Genomic DNA, 21,091 nt, shown 5'->3' on the forward strand with positions numbered 1-21,091 from the left:
AATCTTTTTGGATTCCTTGAACCGTATGTAACACTCTTCCCAATAAATTCCGTTTTTTTACAATGTGCTCTGTTATAAAATCTGCGGACCTTTTTCACAATATTGCGAATCTTCCTGGTTAGTTATATAAAAAGTAGCTTACAAATGTTTGATCTGAGAACTCTAAACCCTTTTTGAGCTTTGCCCTTCTGACCAAGTGATATCACCCAAAGTTGGAATCCCCCACACCTAAGACCATGACCCAGAAACTGTTTCACAGTGTTATTACCCTAGTGAAGAAAGTAAATTTGATTTAATTTTGAAGGCCTTCTATTAAACAACTAACCAACTAACGACGCAAAAATGAAACTATCGATAGTTGCCAGCTCTACCTCTCACCAGGATCACTCAGTTTTGTATATAATTTTCTTCCCAATGACTTGTAGTCCTCCCCCAGAAAATCGGTTAGTTACACTAATGTATATCCCCCATCCAATGGTTAAATCCGCAAATTTGCTTACAAACCATTTTATATATCGATGGCTTATAGCTGCAATATATTTTAGCCGATATGCGCTTTTATGACAGCAGTAGCCACAATTTAGGGCCTGTATATATATAAAGTGGTATATAGTGGTATAGGATATAATATAATCGGCTCTGTCCGACTTTTACTTATTTTCTTTGGTATTAGATCTACTTGGCCCTTCATTGCACCCATTTTTGAACTTACTAATTTTCAAAAAGGAAAAATTGCGTTTTTGCCCAGGTGGTGGCAACTCTGTATTTAGAAATCATCTGGTTGTTGTTAGTCGTGGTGTTTATTTATTTGATTTTTTAAACCAAATTATGAAAAACATAGCGTGGTAAGTTCGGCCGCGCCGACTCTTAAACACCCTCCACCATGGATCACATTTGTCAAGTTTTTTGCCCGGGATCTTTTTATAGGCAAACAAAGAATATTGGATAAGGATTGCTTTGATATTGGAACTATATAAGGTTATAAACAGATTCGGGCCATACTTGGCTTGGATGTGGGAGACCATAGTAGCTGCCATTGTGCAAAATTTCAACCAGATTAAGAAGTAAAGCCGGGAGATCGCTTTAAATGGGAGCTATTGGTTGCCCAAAAAGTAATTGCGGATTTTTTAAAAGAAAGTAAATGCATTTTTAATAAAACTTAGAATGAACTTAAATCAAATATACTTGTTTTACACTTTTTTTCTAAAGCAAGCTAAAAGTAACAGCTGATAACTGACAGAAGAAATAATGCAATTACAGAGTCACGAGCTGTGAAAAAATTTGTCAACGCCGACTATATGAAAAATCCGCAATTACTTTTTGGGCAACCCAAAATATCAGGATTTGAACCGACTTGCACCATAGTTAGCACAGTTATTTAAAGTCAATACAAAACATTTCATGCAAAATTTCTGCCAAATCGGAATCTCTAATATTACGCTGCACTTTCTGTATTGCAGTATTGAGCGGTGGCTTAGCACATAATTAATATACTCTACTGCAAACCATTATACGGTTGCCGTATGATCAGCTTTTACGACTCCTGATAAAGTGAGGAAATAGTAGTGGCAAGAAAAAATGGTGTTTGGGATCATAGTGCCAATAGTTTTCGTGCAAGTTTTCTTAGAACTTGTGCCGGATAGAACAGGTTTGACTGTCGCAAAAATTGGTCCACCCTAGTATGCATTCATAGGGTTTGATACTTTTAAAGACGCACATACGTAAAATAGATGTGTATTTTATGGGACATGTTTTTGTTTTTTTTTTTTTTGATTTGGTTAAAGTCTGCAATAAAAAGTCATTGTCGGAAACAGGATTGTTTGCATATGATGTGTCTTTTCTTCAGACATACATAATATGTCAGAAACAGAAATATTTTTTTTTTTTTTTTTAATTCATTTTTATTAATGCTTTCTATCTTAGTATAGATATTTACATTATTATCGACATTATTTTGTATATTATAATTACTAATGGTGCCAACCCAGTGGTTGGCCCACGTATAAAATTTATTTATGCATCATTAAAGTGGAGTTAAAAATTTACAGTAGGTCTTGCGGTGCTTTTCTTTTGAGCCGCTTAAATGTTTCAGTGTTCCTCATCAGGTTTGTTGCTAGTGGGTTTGGATGTTGTTGAATTCTCAATTTATAATTTTGGAGTTGTGACAATACTTCTTCCTGGACAGTTTTTATATTTAATTCCTCGTGTAGTCGCTTATTAGTTATGTAGTATGGTGCACCTGCAATTTTGCGTAATGTTTTTGATTGTAGTTGCTGTAGTAGTTTGATTGTTGTATGTGAAGCGGTTCCCCATAGCTGGATACCGTATGTCCAGATTGGTTTTATAATGCATTTGTATATAAGTATCTTATTTTCTAAGGATAACTTGGAATTTGGTCCAATCAGAAAATTCATTTTTTGTAGTTGTATATCACAAGCTTTTCTTTTTATTTTTATGTGCGTTTTCCAAGTTAGTTTCTTGTCCAAGTATAGTCCCAGATATTTCGCCTCATTCGCCTGCGGGAGTTGGACTTCATTCATTTGAACTGGAGGGCAGTTTCCGTGGTTAAGTGTGAATGTTACGTGTATAGACTTAGTTTCATTTGGTTTTATACGCCAGTGTTTCAGCCACTCGCACAAAGTATTTAGGTAGGTTTGAAGCATATTGCTTGCTATTTGTGGATTTTTATTAACAGCTAGCACAGCGGTGTCATCAGCGAATGTACCCACCACTGCGTTCTCTGTCTGTGGTAGATCAGATGTGAACAAGATATATAAGATTGGGCCCATCACACTCCCCTGTGGTACCCCAGCTCTGACAGATTTTAAATCACTCATTTCATCGGCCTCTTGGACGAAGAACATTCTTTTTTGAATATATGATTTAATTAATAGATAGTAATTTATTGGAAGAAGTTTCCTTGCCTTGTAGAGAAGACCCTCATGCCATACCTTGTCAAAGGCTTGCGAGATGTCTAAAAATGCGGAAGTACAGTACTGCTTTGATTCAAATGCAGAATTTATGGTTTCCACTAATCTGTGGATTTGTTCAGTAGTCCCGTGATTCTTTCTAAATCCGAATTGATGATTTGGTATCAAGTTATTTTCCTCAATTATTGGCATTAATCTCTTAAGAAATAGAGATTCGAATACCTTTGAAATTATTGGCAGTAGGCTTATTGGTCGATATGATTTGACTTGATCGGATGGTTTTCCAGGTTTCTGGATCATTGTGACTTGGGCAACTTTCCATTGGGGCGGAATGAAGCAGCGCTTTAAACAGGCATTGAATATGAACGTAATGAAGTCAGTACCTTCTTTAGGGAGTTCTTTGAGTATTTTAGGGGTTATTAAGTCATAGCCAGGAGCCTTACCAGGTTTTAGAATCTTTATTGCATGTGAGACTTCGGCTTTTGAAATTTTCTTTATTGGCAGGTCAAGCTGATGAGGTTCATTTAAGAAAGTTTCCAAGCATTTGGGCGGTTCTTCCGAGCTATTTGGGGTGAAAACATCGTATAAATGATTGGCAAATGTGTAGGCTTTTTCTAAGTTGCTTTTTGTCCACGAGTTACCAGACTTTCGAATTGGGTAATTGATTTTTGGCTCATTTTTGAGTTTTTTCGTGATTTTCCATAGAGAATAGTCTGTTGACTTTGTTGGCCCAAGATTTTGGATTTCTTGTTCAATATGGTTATTATCTACGCATTTTAATAACTTTTGCAAATCTGCAGTTGCTTTATTAAGTTTTCGTTTGTTCTCTGGTGATTTTGTTTTTTGCCAACGTTTTTTCGCCTTGCGCTTTTCTTTAACTTTTCTCTGTATAAAGGCAGGGTATTTGTATGATTCTATGAAACTTTTCTTGGGTGTAGAGTTCCATGAAGCGCTCTGTATAGTTTGCACTAGGTGGTCTACGGCGTAAGAAATGTCTTGATCTGATTTTAAAGGTAAATTTTGATGTAATGTTTTGCTGACTAGGTAACGAAAATAATGCCAGTTAGTCTTATTATTGTGAAGTTTACATTTTTGATCTTGGGGTATATGCTGTGCGTGCAATGATAGAAAGACTGGTGTGTGATCAGAAGACAGATCGTGGCTTGAAAAACATTTTTCGGAGCCAGCCGAAATCCCTTTGGAAACGCAGAAATCTATAAGATCTGGGGTTCTATTCAGATCTGACGGCCAATATGTTGGAGAATATGGTGAAATAACCCGAAGATTAAGTTCTTTTATAGCCCAGTATAACTGTCGGCCTTTCGGCGTATTAAGACGTGATCCCCATATTGTGTGCTTGGCATTGTAGTCTCCACAAGCTATGAATTTGCTTCCTAATGTCTTAAAGAAATTAATATAATTTTCTTTTTTGATGGTATGTTTTGGTGGACTATAGATTGATGACACTGTTAAAGGTCCTTGCATGCTTTCTACTATGATGTTTGTTGCCTGAATTATATCGGAGCTGTAGTGGGTTCCTTGGTGATGCTTAATGGATTGCTTTATCAAGATTCCTGAACCACCACGTGCCATTCCAGATGGGTGCATAACGTGGTAAAAATCGTATTGGGGGATACAAAAGTGATGCTTGCTGGTAAAATGTGTCTCTGACACAAGAAGTATGTCTATTTGATTAGAAGACAAAAAGTTTTTCACTTCTAAGGTATGTTGTGCCAGACCGTTGGCATTCCAGAACACTATATTAAGAAAGTTCATTATTAGATTTGTGTTAATTTTGAAGTTAGACTCATAAGAAGGCTTGTCATCTGCTGCATAAGTGTTCCTAAATTGCTTAACATTTCATGTATTTCGGATACTTGCGGACTTCGATCCGTTTGAAGATTTTGTGGCTGAATTTGGGTGTTTTGTTGTGAGGTTTGCGGAAAATCTGTTCTTCTAGCAGCGCTTGAATATGTGGGGTTCGTCGTCAAAGTTCGGGTTTCAGGCTGTTGACTCTCTCTCGTGTTTCTAAGAGAGGGGTAATGTTGGGAGTAAATTTGCTTATAAATTGAACATCCTTTATAATTTGCTGGGTGATTACCATTACATAAGGCGCACTTTACCTCGTCTGCCCAGTTTTTGCGTTCGCATGATTTTGATTCATGGTGTCCAGCACACTTAATGCAGACTGATTTTTTCTTGCAATATGACTTTGTATGGCCGTATTGTTGACAGTTTGAGCATTGAGGGACTATTTTCTTAGGACGCGGAGGCTCAAATCTAATAACGCATGACATAAGTTTTGTTACGGAATATATATCTTTATTGTTGGGCTTGGTGCTCAATTCGACCTCAAACAGAGGAAGCGGAACCTTTGTATAACGACTTCTTATATTCCATATATTTTTGACTTCATGTCCAAGTTGGGAGAGCTCGTTTTTCAAGTCGTCTATATTTGCTGTTGAGTGCATATTTCGCAAGATTACTTTAAATCCCCTTTCAGATTTTGGTTTGTAAGTAAAGAACTCAGTGTTTTTCTTTTCTAGTTCACCAATAATTTTTTTATAAGTTTCGTGGTCTTTTGGCATTATCTTGACCTGTTCATTTCGCAGGGTTTTTATTTCAAATTGGTTTGGAACAGTTTGTTTTAGCATGGATATTAAAGGTTGTATGTTAGCAACCTTCTCAACAAATATAGGCGGAGGTTTGTAAAGAATTTGAGGCGGATTAGAGTTGGGTTGAGACCCGTCGTCATTATCCAGATCCGCATATTGGTTGGCAGTTTGAGGAGTCTTACTCAACCAATATTTTTGGGTAGTGGCTTGTTTTTTGGTGTTATTATTAATAACATGCTCTGGGCTTTCGTTTGCTCGCTTGTTTCGTCTGACTGTTTGCCATTCGTAGGGCGATGCTACTGCACTGTTGCAGTTTTCGGAAGAATTTGGAGGTTGAGAATCAAAACGACCTATTTCTTGTTGGAGCTCTTCTTCATCTGTCTCAAATGATTCAGTTTGCTTGTTGAGTTTGAACTTTAAAGATTCAACATCTCTTTGGAGTTGACCACAAAGCCTTTCATATCTTTCATTCCTTTCAGACAGTTCGGCGTTTATCTTTTCTAGTTCTTGTAATTTGTTCAAGCGGAAAGAGCCAATGCTGTTGCGGGGGGTTAATGACCCTGTATTCATAGTGTATTTGATCTAACACCGGGTGACTCACGTCGATAATTCAGTACTAGTGTATAGCAAGGACACACACCATTTATACTACATTATCCAACCGATATAGATCTCGACAACTACTTTCAGATGCAACCCTGTTAAATAAGGTGTTGGGTAAATGCAACTCGTAGCCAGTATTTGGGTAGAAGAGAACAGCTGATACCGTCAAATTTATTGACAAAGTATACTGCTGACAGACCGTGATATTTGTCTCTGTTGTTCCTTCCAGTGGATTTTATATTAATTTATTGCCTTTGGGCTTAATTTAAAACGAAGTTAATTTGTAAATTGCGTGTCACTCACCGCCGTTTACGTCTATAATTGAGTGAAGGGGTGTTCCTGAGGAATCCAGCTCCAATACAACAACCATCCACTTACAACAAAACGCCTCCAACAGTGATGTATGTTTGTTTTTGTCGCAGCAACCAGAAACACGTCCGTCCGGTAAGAAAGGATAAATCAAACGTCACTTCAGAATATGAAGGCAAAGGTAAAATTAGGATAATTTAAAATTTCCGACAAACCTTTTATCAGACTGAAAAAATCGTGTTTATATTCTATTAAAAAAGTCGTCTGCTAAATTTCATCCAAAGCAAGCGATCACTGCGAGTTCATTTACAATATATTGTACAAAATTTTCCTTGGTATTTTTCTTTCCTCTGTGTCAGAGCTTTAACTGAATACCACATTCCATTAACTCACTCACTTCATATATATTGTTTCAGGGTTGGGGATGCTGCCCGCAATCCAAAAAGACACAACAAATTAGCTTAAATCGCTTCAACCATCATCGTAATCAGGCGGCCCATGTCCGTTGGGATATTTCATCATGATAAGCGTACTGATTGCTTCATTATCTCAGTTTGGGGGGCTTTGGAAGTGAGATGTTCGTATCATTAAATTTAGTTCATACATTTTGGACTACAACGCTTGGGTAATTATTGGGTAAATACACAATAAATACCATTTTTGGGTATTACTTTGGATATTTATAATTTTGCCGATATCTTGGACATACAAATTTTTATTCTTTGTATATAAACCTGATGTTCTAATCTCTGATATAGTGTAATGAGCCTATAAAAGGAGCCTTTTTCATTCGATTTCAATGGAATTTGACAGCAAGTTCTTCATGGACTGATCATTCAATTGTTTTGTGCTGAAGATTTTGAAGAACAATTTGTAGCTTTGAATGACTACCCAAAGCTCACAAATGCTTGAAGACACACTGGAAAAAAGTTGAATCTCCACTCAACATTGCCCGGAGCAACCACTGCCACAATCATGTGATAAAAGTTATGCAAGACTTATATAACTCTTGTCGTAGCAAGGACAACCTCCCACTAAGATTCATCCTCTCAAATGACAAAGTGGATATTTAACTTCCTTGAGTATTTGATAATGTTACATATATGTGGCTCTAAAGCTTGTTATTAATTATATAACTGCTAACAGTGACTTCAAAATATTGCAAGATAAAAATTTTAAAATCATTTTTTGCGTGAGGTTTTTTTTTTTTATCGAATCACCTTCATTTGGTCTAATCTGAAATAAAAACTCATCAAAATATGATACAGCGATCTGAGGTTGTAAAAAAGTCACCCTAATGTGCTATATGGTAGTTATATTCAAATATGTCCCTATTAAGATCATATGCGACATTATTAATAAGCTTTTAGTCGACTACGGATCTTAAATCGGTAGACTAAGGATGTTAAATCTAATTTAGACTTTAGTACTTTTTATGAGCTCAAGACCCTAAATCAGAAGAACAGTTTATATAGCAGCCATATTCAAATACAATCCGTTTGTCCGTTCAGTAACTTAACCCGAGTATGGAAAAAACATGAACATGGGCAAAATGTTAGCTGAATATTCAGCTTGTTACAATTGACGTACGGATAGACATTGGTAAATTGTTTATTCGTCAATATGTAAAAATATACATTAAAGTTCCAAGAGGAATATTTCGATGTGTTGCAAATGGAACGACAAAAAGAATATGCCCCTTTCATTTGGTGGTGGGTGTAAAAAAACCTAAAATTGAGGCAATTTCTAGTGCTGCAAATTTTATGGAATTCATTGGGAGACGTTTGTTTAGATTCATTAGATTTCATTTTTTTTATTATTATTATATACTTATTCGAATTGGCTGACATTGTACACAGGTCTCTAACATATAATTTAATTGTGGTCCGAACTGGACCATATCTTGATATCGCTCTAATAGCAGAGAAAATCTTTTCTTTTATCCTCTTTTTGTCTAAGAAAAAGAGATGCCTGGAAAAGAACTGGACAAATGCGATCCATGGTGGAGAGTATATAAGATTCGGCCCAGCCGAACTTAGCACTCTTTTACTTGTTCTTCTTCATTCTTTGCCTAGTACTTCAATACTGTAACTTATAAAGAAAATCGTTTAGTTTAATTTGTCGACAATAACATCGTTTGCACTAACTCTGTGCTATTCTCTAATTCCTCGTTAACAAAAATCGTTATCTTTTTTTTCCTTGGCAACTTTACCCGAAAACACAAAAAGCACAAAGAGGAAGTTAATTTTCCTTATTTGAACTTAAAATACTCTAAAGCCATTGTAAATAAACATCTTTATTTCTTTCGTTAAAGTGAACACCAACACAAATAACTTTTCATCGTTTTGTTGCAGATTTTCTATTAGCGAAAAACAGCTGATTTTCTTGATGTCTATTAACGATAAAAGTGGTTACTGAATACCAAATTCGTCAACTTACTTTTTAACCAAACATTTTGTAGAATTCCAGTACAGGAGACAGATTCCAGACGTACTTGAGATTGGTGAGCAATAGGTCCATGCATACTTCTTCTGGCTTTCAAGAGATTCAATCCATTCGCTTCTGATAGTGACTAGTTGCGTAAGTAGTTCTTGAGGGCTACAATAGTTATTCAGCTTCTTTTCAGGCGGCGTTTAGTTTCCTCTGACTTCGTCGGAGATTTCTTTTCAAATTCGGAGATCGATGTCTTTGGCATTCCTTTCTCTCTAATAAGGGTGTCGACACTAGGTGATTGCGCTGGTGACGGGTGACAAAAGTTCTGTTACAACAAATAACAGAACTTTTGTGGAAGCTACTGTAGTCGAGTTAGTTGGAACGTCTGCGAATAACTTGACTGCTTTCTCTTTATCATCTTGTAATCGAAGTGAAATTCCTTCAGCTAAATGGATGGAAATGTATTTCTTGTATTGAGTCTAGTTTATTTTCACTTCCAGAGTCCAGCAGAGTGAGAATCTTTGGAGAGTGATCCGATGAAAGGTCTAACGATGGATGAACTGTCATGTTTTCGCGTTTTTTATTTCTTACTACTACGAAGTCAATTAGGTCTGGTGTTTTGAAATAGCGTACAGCTTCGAAGATGCTATTGCACTCTAGAGTTGTCTGCTTCTAGTTAGGTAGTTAGGCGTGAGCTCCTAAATGTGTGTTTAGCATAATGGTCTCCAGCTGCAATGAATTTCGGCCCCAGGGTCGAGAAGTTTTTTTATAAATAGATATTTGTCAATGTTGTATCTTGGAGCACAGTAGATCGCCAATATAACAGATTTATTATAAGTGACGTTGATCCAAGTCTAACAAAAGGTTTTATTGTGATGATAATTGACAAATATGGTCATTATATCATTTATTCATCAGCTTGTGGCATTAGTGGCATCTGTGGCATTTAAGTTGCCGATAAATTCCATAGACACTGGCGGTGGCTGTTCCATAGCGCCACAAGCACACACTCGAACTCGAAATCAAAAGCAAAACAAAACAAAACGAACCACATCATAGCAGCTCTCAAGTGCTAAACAATCGTGCCTCGTGCCTCCCTCGATGATATCTGTGTTAGGGCCGTGGGGGGTTGGCTGCTGCTCACCTTGACCATTTCCATTCTTTTGCCATTTTGGGGATGAGGTAGGGGGCGGCAGTGGATAGATTCTAAGGCATAAAAATGTTTAACATCCGTTTGGCTCGATGTCAAAAGAGTGTCATTGATTTTATTTCTTGGCTTTAGGATGATGCTGCTACCATGGAGATTTTTGTGCGCGCTGTGCCTGTGCTTATGGCATATTGTGCGAATGCTCGTACGCTTGGTTTTCCAGACTATGAATTCTCCACAAGAATAAACATTGTTGACATTTTTCTTTATACCAGACCCACACAACACACATACACAAGTGGCTGGCGGTGGGTGGGCTGTCGATGGTGGCCCCAAAGAAAAATTCCATCAGTTGATCCATCATTAGCCCAAGAAGATGGAAAAAATGGCAAGTGCATTTTTGGCTATTATTGCCATGACATTAGCAAAAGAATCCCAGATAATAACTACCTGATTTACTTTTATGCCATCATTCTGCACTGAAGTGAGTGAGTCTGATTGTGTGTGTGTGTAGGTTTCCTCATCGTCTCCCTAGATTAAAATGCTATTGAAAAATAACCTTAACCTTTGTAAGGGATTATGTTGATTGAATTGTTAAAGTAGTTCTATGTTACAGGTTGGTAGAGCATAGGAGAAAGAGGGGGCCAACGGAAATATTATAAGGCAGAGTGTAAACACAATTTTATACTACAATGTCTTTTGTTTGCCAAGAAATTGTTAGAATGCAAACGACAGCAAGAGGATTTATGAAGGACATTTGTAAACAAATGAACATTGAAATACAACTCATAATTTAAGTTTAAAAAAAGTTAAATAAAATAAACGGACAGCTTTTGGAATATCTAAACATAAAGAAATCGTAGATGCAGAAACGATTAGGTTGGAACCATGACTGATGATAATTGTGACCACATTTAATGATATAACCTGCGCACAAACTATAATCCTGCTTGCAACTATTGAGGGTGTGCTTTTAATTTCATTCTATTCAGAGTAAAATTCCTTAATATGCATATGATTTGTTATAACTAGAGTCCTGATTTTTCTGAATAAACTTTATTTTCTCATCCATTATTTCGCAAATGTGCTGGTAATATTGAATAAATTTAATTTTAATTCCGATTCCGCATAATTGTTTAGGTTTTTCTAATGATAGGCTTTAGTGGTAAAGAAGTTATTGTGTCATATTATTGTGCCTAAATATCCCAACTCAGATCAAAATCATGAAACGAATGTTATTTGACCGACTATCGTTAGATCCGAACGAATTGAGTGAATTTATTCCATTTTACCCTAATTATCTCTTAAACTTTGTGATTAGGTAATTTATTTTTCCGCCCTTTTCCATTTCCCGGGAAATATTTTCCAATCCCCGGAATATTTTCCAATTCCAATTCCTAACAAATTATCATTATCCCCTTGTTTAGAGAACTCGCAAAACTAAAGATTTCTTAGCATAATATTTAGCATAGCCTAACATATCAATGTTTGAATGCATGTTCTTATCATATAGTAAAAGGAATGCCAAGCGATCCCAAATCCTCAAAGCGAAAGACGAAGTGGATATAGGATAAACAAATTTTCGTTTTATGATTTCTAAACCGCAACTTGGGGATGTGTTTTATTTATATTGACATTTCGTTTATCCATAGGATGGGAGTATACTAACTTCGACCTTTCGTTTACAACACCCCGATATATCAGTGTGCATGCATGTTCGATCGTCTTGATCTGTTATAAAGAGTTCGAACAAATGGGCTAGAAATTTCGCAGACGTATTGACGTAGAGTTGGGATGGGAATTGCAAATAGGCCGATAATTCGATTTTACTCTTTGAGCCCCTGGCAGTCTCAATTTTTATTTAATTGATTGAAATTTGCTATATAAAATACACTGATGCCCTCCAACACCCATACGATTCGTTGGGCCGTTCGACTTCTTTGGTGACTAGAAATTTAAATATTTATTAAATTTGGCTAATGTATGATCAACAATGGTTAATGAAAACTAAGGTTATTTTCGGTTGATTTTAAAAGGCTGAATTTTTCCAGGGAATTTCTGGAATCAAAGTCAAAAGAATTCCCTAGACGGGATGAACATCTCTATTTGTTTAAAATGCAGTAGTATTGATTTACCTGCCAATCTAAGAGCGCATTTTATATTTCTGCTAAAAATTAAAAAAAAAAAACTCTTTTAAAGGCCAATTGTTTAAGTGAGAATTTCATTTAACGGCCAACCATATCTGAAAAAATCACAATTTTCAATAAGATCTTTTTATTTGCCAACTACAAAATATAAAAAACAAACCATTAGTCATGAGAAAGTCGTCATACACTTACACACACACGTTGAACTTTTTTGAATGGACAAAAACCGGTGTTGTTACTCATACATCAACAAAAAAGTAAAAAAGGATGTGACTGAATATTTGACTTAAAAGCCCTTTTTATGGCAGGTAGGCGAATCGGATAACTGCCACTTTTGGTCGTTGGTCAAAACTACTATGCAATCTGTAAAGATACATTTTTTCTCATGCCTATACTATTGGTAATACTAATAATACAGTAATACTATTGGTATTACATTTTTTATTATTACTGGTATTAAAGAAACAATATGCAAGTGCCTCCCCTGCGTATGATTGTCGCAAGTATACAAGTAATGGTGTTCATACGCAACAGTGTCTGTCGAAGGGTATTCGTTAAGCATTTAAGGTGCCATAGGACTATGTTTCAAAAGCCAAACTTCCGAGAAAGGTGGAGTGAGTTAAAAGTCTGGAGCCGTTCAAAACCTCCTTAACGCACATCAAAAGCGATCATGACATTATGGGGCTGCAAGAAAGGAATTGAGAAGTAAACAAAGACACTGGCATCCAATTGGGGAGCAGTCTGAGGCTGTATACGCTCCAAAAGGCGATGTGAAGTTTGGTCCCTCGAAATAACATCCCAAATAAACAATGAAACAAGTAAAAGCGCGCTAAGTTTGGCCAGGTCGAATCTTATATACCCTCCTCCATGGATCGCATTTATCGAGTTCTTTTCCCAGTATCTCTTCTTAGGTCAAAAAAGAATTAAAGAAAATAATTGCTACGCTATTGGAGCTATATCAAGTTATGGTTCAATTGGGACCATAATAGAATTGAAAGTTGAAGACCATAGTGCGAGAAGTCATTTCAGCAAAATCGAATAATAATTGCGCCCTCTAGAGGCTCAAGAAGTCAAGATCCCATATCGATTTATATGGCAGCTATATCTGGTATAGACCGATTCGAACCATATTTGGCACAGTCGTGGAAGTAACAAAACACCTCGTGCAAAATTTCAGTCAAAATCATATAAGAATTGCGCTCTTTTGTGGCTCAAGATTCTAGATGGGTCTATATAGCAGCTGTATCACACCCATAGGAAAAAGTTTGCTGGAAATAGAAAAACTCTGTCTGGTAAATATTATTGTAGAAGTTAATTTTGCTGCTTTTGTAGCAGTAGTTCTGCTATTACAGCAGTAGAACTGCAATTTCAGAGTTGCAGGCTTACTGCTGAAAAGTCTGTTGCTTGCTGAAAATGACTGCTGCTTAATTATGAAGGGGATGTTAGAAGAAAAAAATATATCGTATATGTTAATGTGTGTCTCAGTGGATGTTTATAATCATCACCGAATGTATACTTCCCATAACTTTTTTTCTTTGAATTCAGATACAAAAGGCCATAGCTGTCATGTGCACATTAGTAGAGCCATATAAAAAAAATGAGTGCTAACACAGTCACGTTTCTAAATGTATCCCAAAGGACTATAAATGGATCAAGTAGCTTCTTTACAGTAATGTTCTATTCTAAAAAGTGTCTAAATAATCAAAACAAGTAACAAGCAACCATAAAAAGTAGCATACAACTTTTTTTTGCAGGCTTGTGTACGCAAAACAACAGATTTTGTTAGTTGAAATAGCATTAAGAAATGTTTGCTGAAACTGCAGTAATTTCTGCTTTCCACATTTTCAGCAGACAATAATTGAATAACAAATTTGGTTGAGAGCAGGTTATGGACCGATTTAGACAATACTCAAAATTTCAGCCAAATCGGATAGAAATTGCGCTATGGTTTATATCACAGCTATATCAGGTTATGAACCGATTTCAACCATACTGAGCACAGTTGTTGGAAATCGTAAGAGAATATCTCATGCAAAATTTTAGCCAAATTGGATCAGAATTGCACCCTCTAGTGGCTCAAAAAGTCGATCAAGATCGGTTTATATGGCAAACAACCTGACAAGGTCAATTACTAAGGTGTGATCTTGGACAGGAAATTGAATTGGAAGTTTCACATTAAGAGAAGGCTCACATATGTTGACTGGGAAAATGGATTGAGGATGGGAGCAGCTCATACCATCGCGGTATATTCGAGGCAACGATATGAAACCTGGAAGGAAGGGAAGAGGTTTCTGATCGGAGACCTGAGATGAACCTTGAAGTCGAGTGCGAGGCACTGCTGCCATCGACACAGTCTATTATTGCCATCTGGAAGATCATATTACACGGATGGATCAAAGCTAGAGAACAAAGTGGGGCTGGAGGTCTACATTAAGAACCCAGGGACTGAGATCTGTTTTAGACTGCCTGACCATAATACGGTCCTGCAGGCGATTATTCGGGCGATCACGGACAGCGAGTGGACGTGTGGTGCTAACGAGGACGTCGAGTGTGAATATCTTTACCGACAATAAAATTGCAATAACAACCAGGACGGCAAGGTCATGAACAGTCTTGCAGTGTAAGAAGAAGTTTAACGCCTTCTCTGAGGATGGCAAAATCTACATCGTTTGGGTGCCGGGCCATAACGGAGTAAGAGGAAATGAAAGGGCAGACGGTTTGGCGGTGAAGGTCAGAGAACTACTGTCAATAAACTTGTTTAAACCGAAGCCTTTCGGGTCGACGCACTCCGAGTTAAGGGAGTGGGTGACGAATGCGAAAATCCTATGGGGGGATCCAGATCGTGAGAAGACGAGACTATTAGTGAAAGGAATTAAGAAGGAGGTCATGACATGGAATATTCTCTCCTCCCAAAAAACAGGTGCTGTAGGCAACTTGTATTTCCTGCTGAAAAGAACTACTTCTGTCTTGCAAGGATTTATACCTATACCACTTTGGGTAGCCCACTTCGCTGTTGCACCTAGAGCTTCCTGAAGTATGCCTCTTAGAGTGCTGGGAAGCTTTCCCCTAACTGCCATTGGCACGTCATCAGCAAACGCGACCATTGACACCTTTTTCTTCTAGAGATGATAATATATTGTTAATGGCTTTATTCCAAAGTAGAGGAGACAATACACCTCCTGGAGGCGTTCCTCTGCTGACCCATCTTTTAAGATCTACAGATCCCAAGCCTGCCGTAATGCATTTTTTAGTATGTTAGTTATTAAAAAACTTTCTAACGGTAGAGTTGATGCCAAGAAACTCCATCTCCTTCATGGTTGACCTCGGTTTTGCATTATTGAAAGCACCTTCAATGTCAAGAATTGCTACCATTGTAAATTCCTTGACAGCGAGAGCCGACTAGGTCGGGAAATGCTGTTTCAGTGGATTTGCCTTTATAATATGCATGCTGCTGCCGCGATAGGTGATCTTTGCCCTAAGATATGTTTCTATCAACCTTTTCATGAGTCTTCAGCATAAAGGATTACAGAATAATAGGAGGACAATCTTTCGCCTTCGTGCGGTAAGGTTTTCTCTGCTTTCGAAATGAAAATGGGACCTTCATGTCTCTCCATCCCATAGGCATATATGCCATGCTGATACAAGCAGAGTATATGTCCCCACAGCTTGTAATTCAACCAGGACCTGGCGACTTAAAGGAGTCGAAACTTCTTATCGCCCAAATGATTTTCGGCCCAGGCGCTGTTTCCCTAATAACCTCCGACGAATGCATATTTGTGGCAACCTCTTCTGGCGCCACGTTGTCCGTTGGAGAATTTTCCGGGAAATGTGTGTCAACGAGTAGTTCTAGTGTTTCCTCACTAGACATTGCCCATACATTCTCTGACTTCTGAATATACCCCACCGTAATAGGTCTCGAGGACAGAATCTTCTTAGCCAGAGGCCTCAGATGTATCCTCCACGGAGCGGCAAAATTTTACCCTGGATATATTCTGAGATTTCTCAGCTCGCCTCGTTTATTTTCTAAGCCCAGCTCTTGTGGCTTTCGCCCTGTTGAAAAGTTTTCTGCAGTCCTTTCTTAGACCAACCATCTCTGGGGTCCACCTTACCAGTCGCTGTTTGCGCCTTGGCTTGGCACTAGGACATGCTGACACAAGCGAGTCATTCGCTTGTCCATTATGTCTTTATCCTGCGCAGTTGTCACTTCCGTTTGTAACACATCGAAATATTCGTCTATTGACATTGTAAGTCGATGTTGCCATGTCTGACCGTCCGTCTGTGGAAAGCACGCTAACTTTCGACGGTGTAAAGCTAGGCTGTTGAAATTTTTTAATTTAATTTTTCAATTTTACTACTTGAGAGCGCAATTCTAATCAGATTTGGCAGACATTTTGAACAATGACTTCTTCTCTGACATTTAATATGCGTGCTAAATGGGGTTTGAATCGGTCCTTAACCTGTTATAGCTCCCATATAATCGGATCTCTCGATTTTACTTCTTGAGCCCTTAGAGGGCGCAATTCTTATCCGATTTGGAGGAAATTTTACACAATGCCATCTACTATGGCCTTCCAAACCAAGTATGGACCGAATCGGTCCATTGCCTGATATATTGTAGCTGTAATAACATATCATAGGAAAGGGCGTTGTTGGTCTATATCTTTAATATAGGATGTGAAACTTGGCCACTTTCCACTTCTGCAACCTTCAAGGAGCTATAACTTTTGATTTACTCAAATTTCAATTTAGGATTCTGGAGAAAGAGCGAGACGAAATGTTAGAAAAAACATTCGCCAGGTAACATGCCATTGTTAAAGAAGTATGAAAAGTTTAATTTTAAAATATCAAAATTTTGTCTTGATTTTTTTTTTCGTTGTTTTCTCAATAACTTATTGGGTAACTAAAAGAAACCTATATTTGGTAAGCGTGTAAAATAGAAAGAGGCAGAACGTGCACTATTTCTTTGATCAATCAATGCTCTGAAATGCCATAGGGAATAAGAATTTAAGAAAATTCACAATTATTAATTCCGAAACACAAATATTTATAAGTAACATTTTTGATATTTGATTTTTGTTTTAATGAATGGTAGTGTTAGACAATGTTAAAATACCATGCAGTAAGCGGCGTGTGCATATAACACAGGCCAAGCATTTATCAACTCTCTTATACTCTATTTTGTTCCAAAGTATTGAATGACAAATATGTACTTTTGTTGAGGGCAATATATCTAAATTTAGAAGTCCACTTTTAGTTTAATTTGAAACACTCCATTTTTATCCTGATTTGATATCAGTCCATTATGTGGGATAATTATTTCCCCTTTACCATTGTTGTTTATTAATCGATTTTTTGTATCCTCAACTCATTGCAGGTTATACGAAATGATGAACAGACCTCATTAATTGTCGATGGCGTCTCCCAGAGTCGCACCACCAAGGGCAAAGAGTTTCAATTCGGAAAATTCGCCACGAATTCCGATGTGTACGTTGGTGGCATGCCCAATTGGTATAGCACCAAGTTAGCATTGCTTGCACTGCCCAGTGTTATATTCGAGCCAAGATTTCGTGGATCCATAAGAAATCTTGTTTATGCCGATCAACCGGGTGGTCAAACGCGTCGCCAAGAGATGAAACAGCCACGCGACATCAAGTGTGGCGATGGACCCTGCGACCATGGCGAAATGCCCAAAGAGAAGGTGACACGAAATTTGCGTGGCAGCAATACCACCGACGCGTGTGAGCGACACGACCCCTGCCAGCACGGTGGCATATGTATATCAACTGATTCCGGCCCCATCTGCGAGTGCAGAAATCTAGAGTACGATGGACAATATTGTGAAAAAGAAAAGGCCCCCTCAGAGGCGACTTTTCGCGGTACACAGTTCCTCTCATATGATCTTGGTCAAACCGGTGCTGAACCTATTGTCAGTGCCCAAGATGCCATTACATTGTATTTTCGCACCCGGCAACCAAATGGTCTACTTTTTTATACAGGTGAGTTATTGGACATGAGTAGTGTGGGGCGGGGCAAGTTAATTATCGCAAGTACATACTAATCACACTGACTAATGCCGTTGCCGCTTCACAATTTAATTGCTTCTTTTGTGGGGGCGGGGGGCTCCAAATTACAGGACACGGCACTGATTACTTAAATTTGGCTTTGCGTGATGGTGGCGTTTCCTTGACCATGGGCTTGGCCAACGGCAAGCAGGAAATGCACATTAAACCCTCCAAAGTACGCTTCGATGATCATCAATGGCACAAGGTTACCGTGCACAGACGTATCCAGGAGATTTCATCCATTACCAGCTTTTGTCGTGTAAGTGTGGCTAATTCAACAATGCAATGGCATTCGCTACCTCTTCTCATTATTTTGGAGCATTAAACGATTTCGACGCTTTAATTTGTGTGAATTTGTTTTTGTCATTTTTCCACTACCCGTGCGCCACCACAGCTTGTCACTGTTGTCGACGATGTCTATACGGACCACTCACACATCGCTGGAAAATTCACAATGCTCTCCTCATCCCGTGTCTATGTGGGTGGTGCTGTAAACCCACGAGCCTTACTAGGTGCCAGAGTTCATAACAACTTTGTTGGATGTCTGAGAAAGGTAAGTGAAAGTACCAAAGGTATTGGCAAGCGATTTTTAAAAAAGCATTTTTTGCGATTAGAAAGTCTTTGTGGTCGAGAGAGAAAGTCTTTGTCATATATTTCGCAATAAGCCAAGTCATAAAGTCATATTGGAGAAGTTGTTTACATGGGAAAAGAAGGATTTCTACCGGGTAAATAGCCAACGCTTAGGTAGGGTAGATACCCCTTAAAACACCCTTTTTGGGTATTTATTTGGGTATTTATAATTTTGCAGATATCATGGGTATAAAAAAAATTTTCCAAACTGATCTTCTGAATTCATAAAGTCGGATTTTAGGTATGCCAAAACGCACTGTTTCAAATTTCATCAAAATCGGATGAAAAATGCTCTTTTGGGCTCAATACTGTATTTCGGGTAATCGGTCTATATGGCAACTATATCCAATTATGGTCCGATTAGGACGATATTTAACAAAAAGGTAAAGAGGGGTACCGGGACTCGCTGTGCCGAATTTCATCGAAATATGATGAAAAATGCTCCTTTTATAGGCTCATTATACAATATCGGGAGATCGGTATATATGACAGCTATAACCAAATATGGTACGAACTGTACCACATTTGACAGGAATGTGTAGGGGGTCTACCAGAACACACTGTGACAAATTGAATACGGAAAATAAATGGATAATTTATGGCATCAATACCCTATATCGGGAGATCAGGTGGTCTGTCTAAGGGCAGCTATATCCAAATATAGTCCAATCTGAACCGCACTTCACAGAAATTAATAGAGGTCTACCAGAACTCACTGTGCCAAATTCCATCGAAATCGGATGAAAAATGATCAATTTATTGCCTCAAGACTTAAAATCTGGAGATCGGTCTATATAGCGGCTATATATAACTAAAATCCGATTTTATGAGATCAGAAGATCAGGTTTATATACAAAGAATACGAAATCATCAAAAATCTTTTTAAAAATATTTTTACACCCAAGATATCTGCATAATTATAAATACCCAGCTTTTGGGTATAAAAGGGTAAATTCCCGTGTATTTACCCAATATACCGGGTAAATACCTTTTGGGTATTTACCCATCGCCCATCTCTATACATGGACACTATCCCTGTGGACACCGATCTGTTCAGCCAAATTGAAGGGTCGAAGAATAAAAATATTGTCGCAGACTGATATTTCGGGGAGTTGCAAACAGGCTTATTCACAAAACTTAATTCATAAGGCTGTAAGCAACTACATTGAAATCTACATTGACTTTGTGAATACCGGTATAATTATATTCAAATCTTCACAAATAATGGAATAAAAAATAATTTTTGGCAAGAAGTTCTTGAAGTTCAACTTTAACACTTGTTGCTGAAAAAAATTTTTATTGAAAGTTTGTTACGAACAAAGCCTAGCACTGACTGTTCGACTTGTCGCCCGAACATTTATCAAAACGCAAAGTAAAAAGGTGCAAAGTTCGGCCGGGCCGAAACATATATACCCTCCACCGGTGTCTCTTTATAGGCAAACAATGGATAACAGATAAGAATTGCTGTGTTATTAGAGCTAAATGTGGTTATACATGGTTTGGATCACCATAGTAGATGTCATTGTAGAAAACGTCAGCCAAATCGGATAAGAATTGCGCCCTCCAGGGGCTTAAGAAATAAAATCGAGAGATCGGTTTAAATGGGATCTGTATGAGGTTATGGATCGATTTAGACCATATTTGACGCGTGTGTTTAAGGTAAAACGAGAAATCGTTGTTCAAAATGTTTCCAAAAAACGGAGGCTCAAGATGTGTACTCAGGAGATCGGTAGCTATATCAAACCGTAGACCGATATGGCCCATCCCAATTGACCTACAGCAATATGAAGTACGTGCGCAATATTTCAAGTGCCTATTCTTAAGGTTGAGTTGCATACTATGCACAAATCCCACAAAAACAACGCGCAAAAATAAACAATTTTTAACTTTGAGGGTTCAATTCGAATGTCATTCTGTGTTGCCATACATGGAGTAGTGTGTTTAGGCGTGAAAGATAAAAATTGTTTAACTTTTGCTCTTTGCTTTCGTGGGATTTGTTTGCGGAGTTGCATTTTTAATGCGTGCTCTTGGCATGTTACTCCACTTACTTACTTTCGTAGGAAGCGTGCTTTCCACAGCCAGTCAGACAGTTGGACATGCTTAGATCGACTTAAAATGTCATGGCGATCTAGAATATGTCGAGCCCTTCCCGCGAAAATGATGTAGAAGACAAAAACCAAATTTTAAAGCAGACGGTTTTAATTGACTTTTTTTG

General features: G+C 37.8%; 1 protein-coding gene across 13 annotated transcripts in view; it reads left to right on the plus strand.

The window, feature by feature from the left end:
• LOC106083753 (neurexin-1) overlaps nt 1-21,091 on the plus strand; it is a 113,564-nt gene that overhangs the window by 20,463 nt on the left and 72,010 nt on the right. For 12 of the 13 annotated variants that reach the window (XM_059362986.1, XM_059362988.1, XM_059362991.1 and 9 more), the window contains 3 exons: nt 17,559-18,180; nt 18,318-18,505; nt 18,641-18,799. In XM_059362986.1, coding sequence (XP_059218969.1) covers nt 17,559-18,180; nt 18,318-18,505; nt 18,641-18,799 — 969 coding nt within the window. Of the gene's footprint in view, nt 1-9,009; nt 9,038-17,558; nt 18,181-18,317; nt 18,506-18,640; nt 18,800-21,091 lie in introns of those variants that run through there. The other variant, XM_059362992.1, reaches the window with a different exon arrangement.

Source organism: Stomoxys calcitrans, chromosome 2 (genome assembly GCF_963082655.1).
Source record: "Stomoxys calcitrans chromosome 2, idStoCalc2.1, whole genome shotgun sequence".
NCBI lineage: Eukaryota > Metazoa > Arthropoda > Insecta > Diptera > Muscidae > Stomoxys > Stomoxys calcitrans.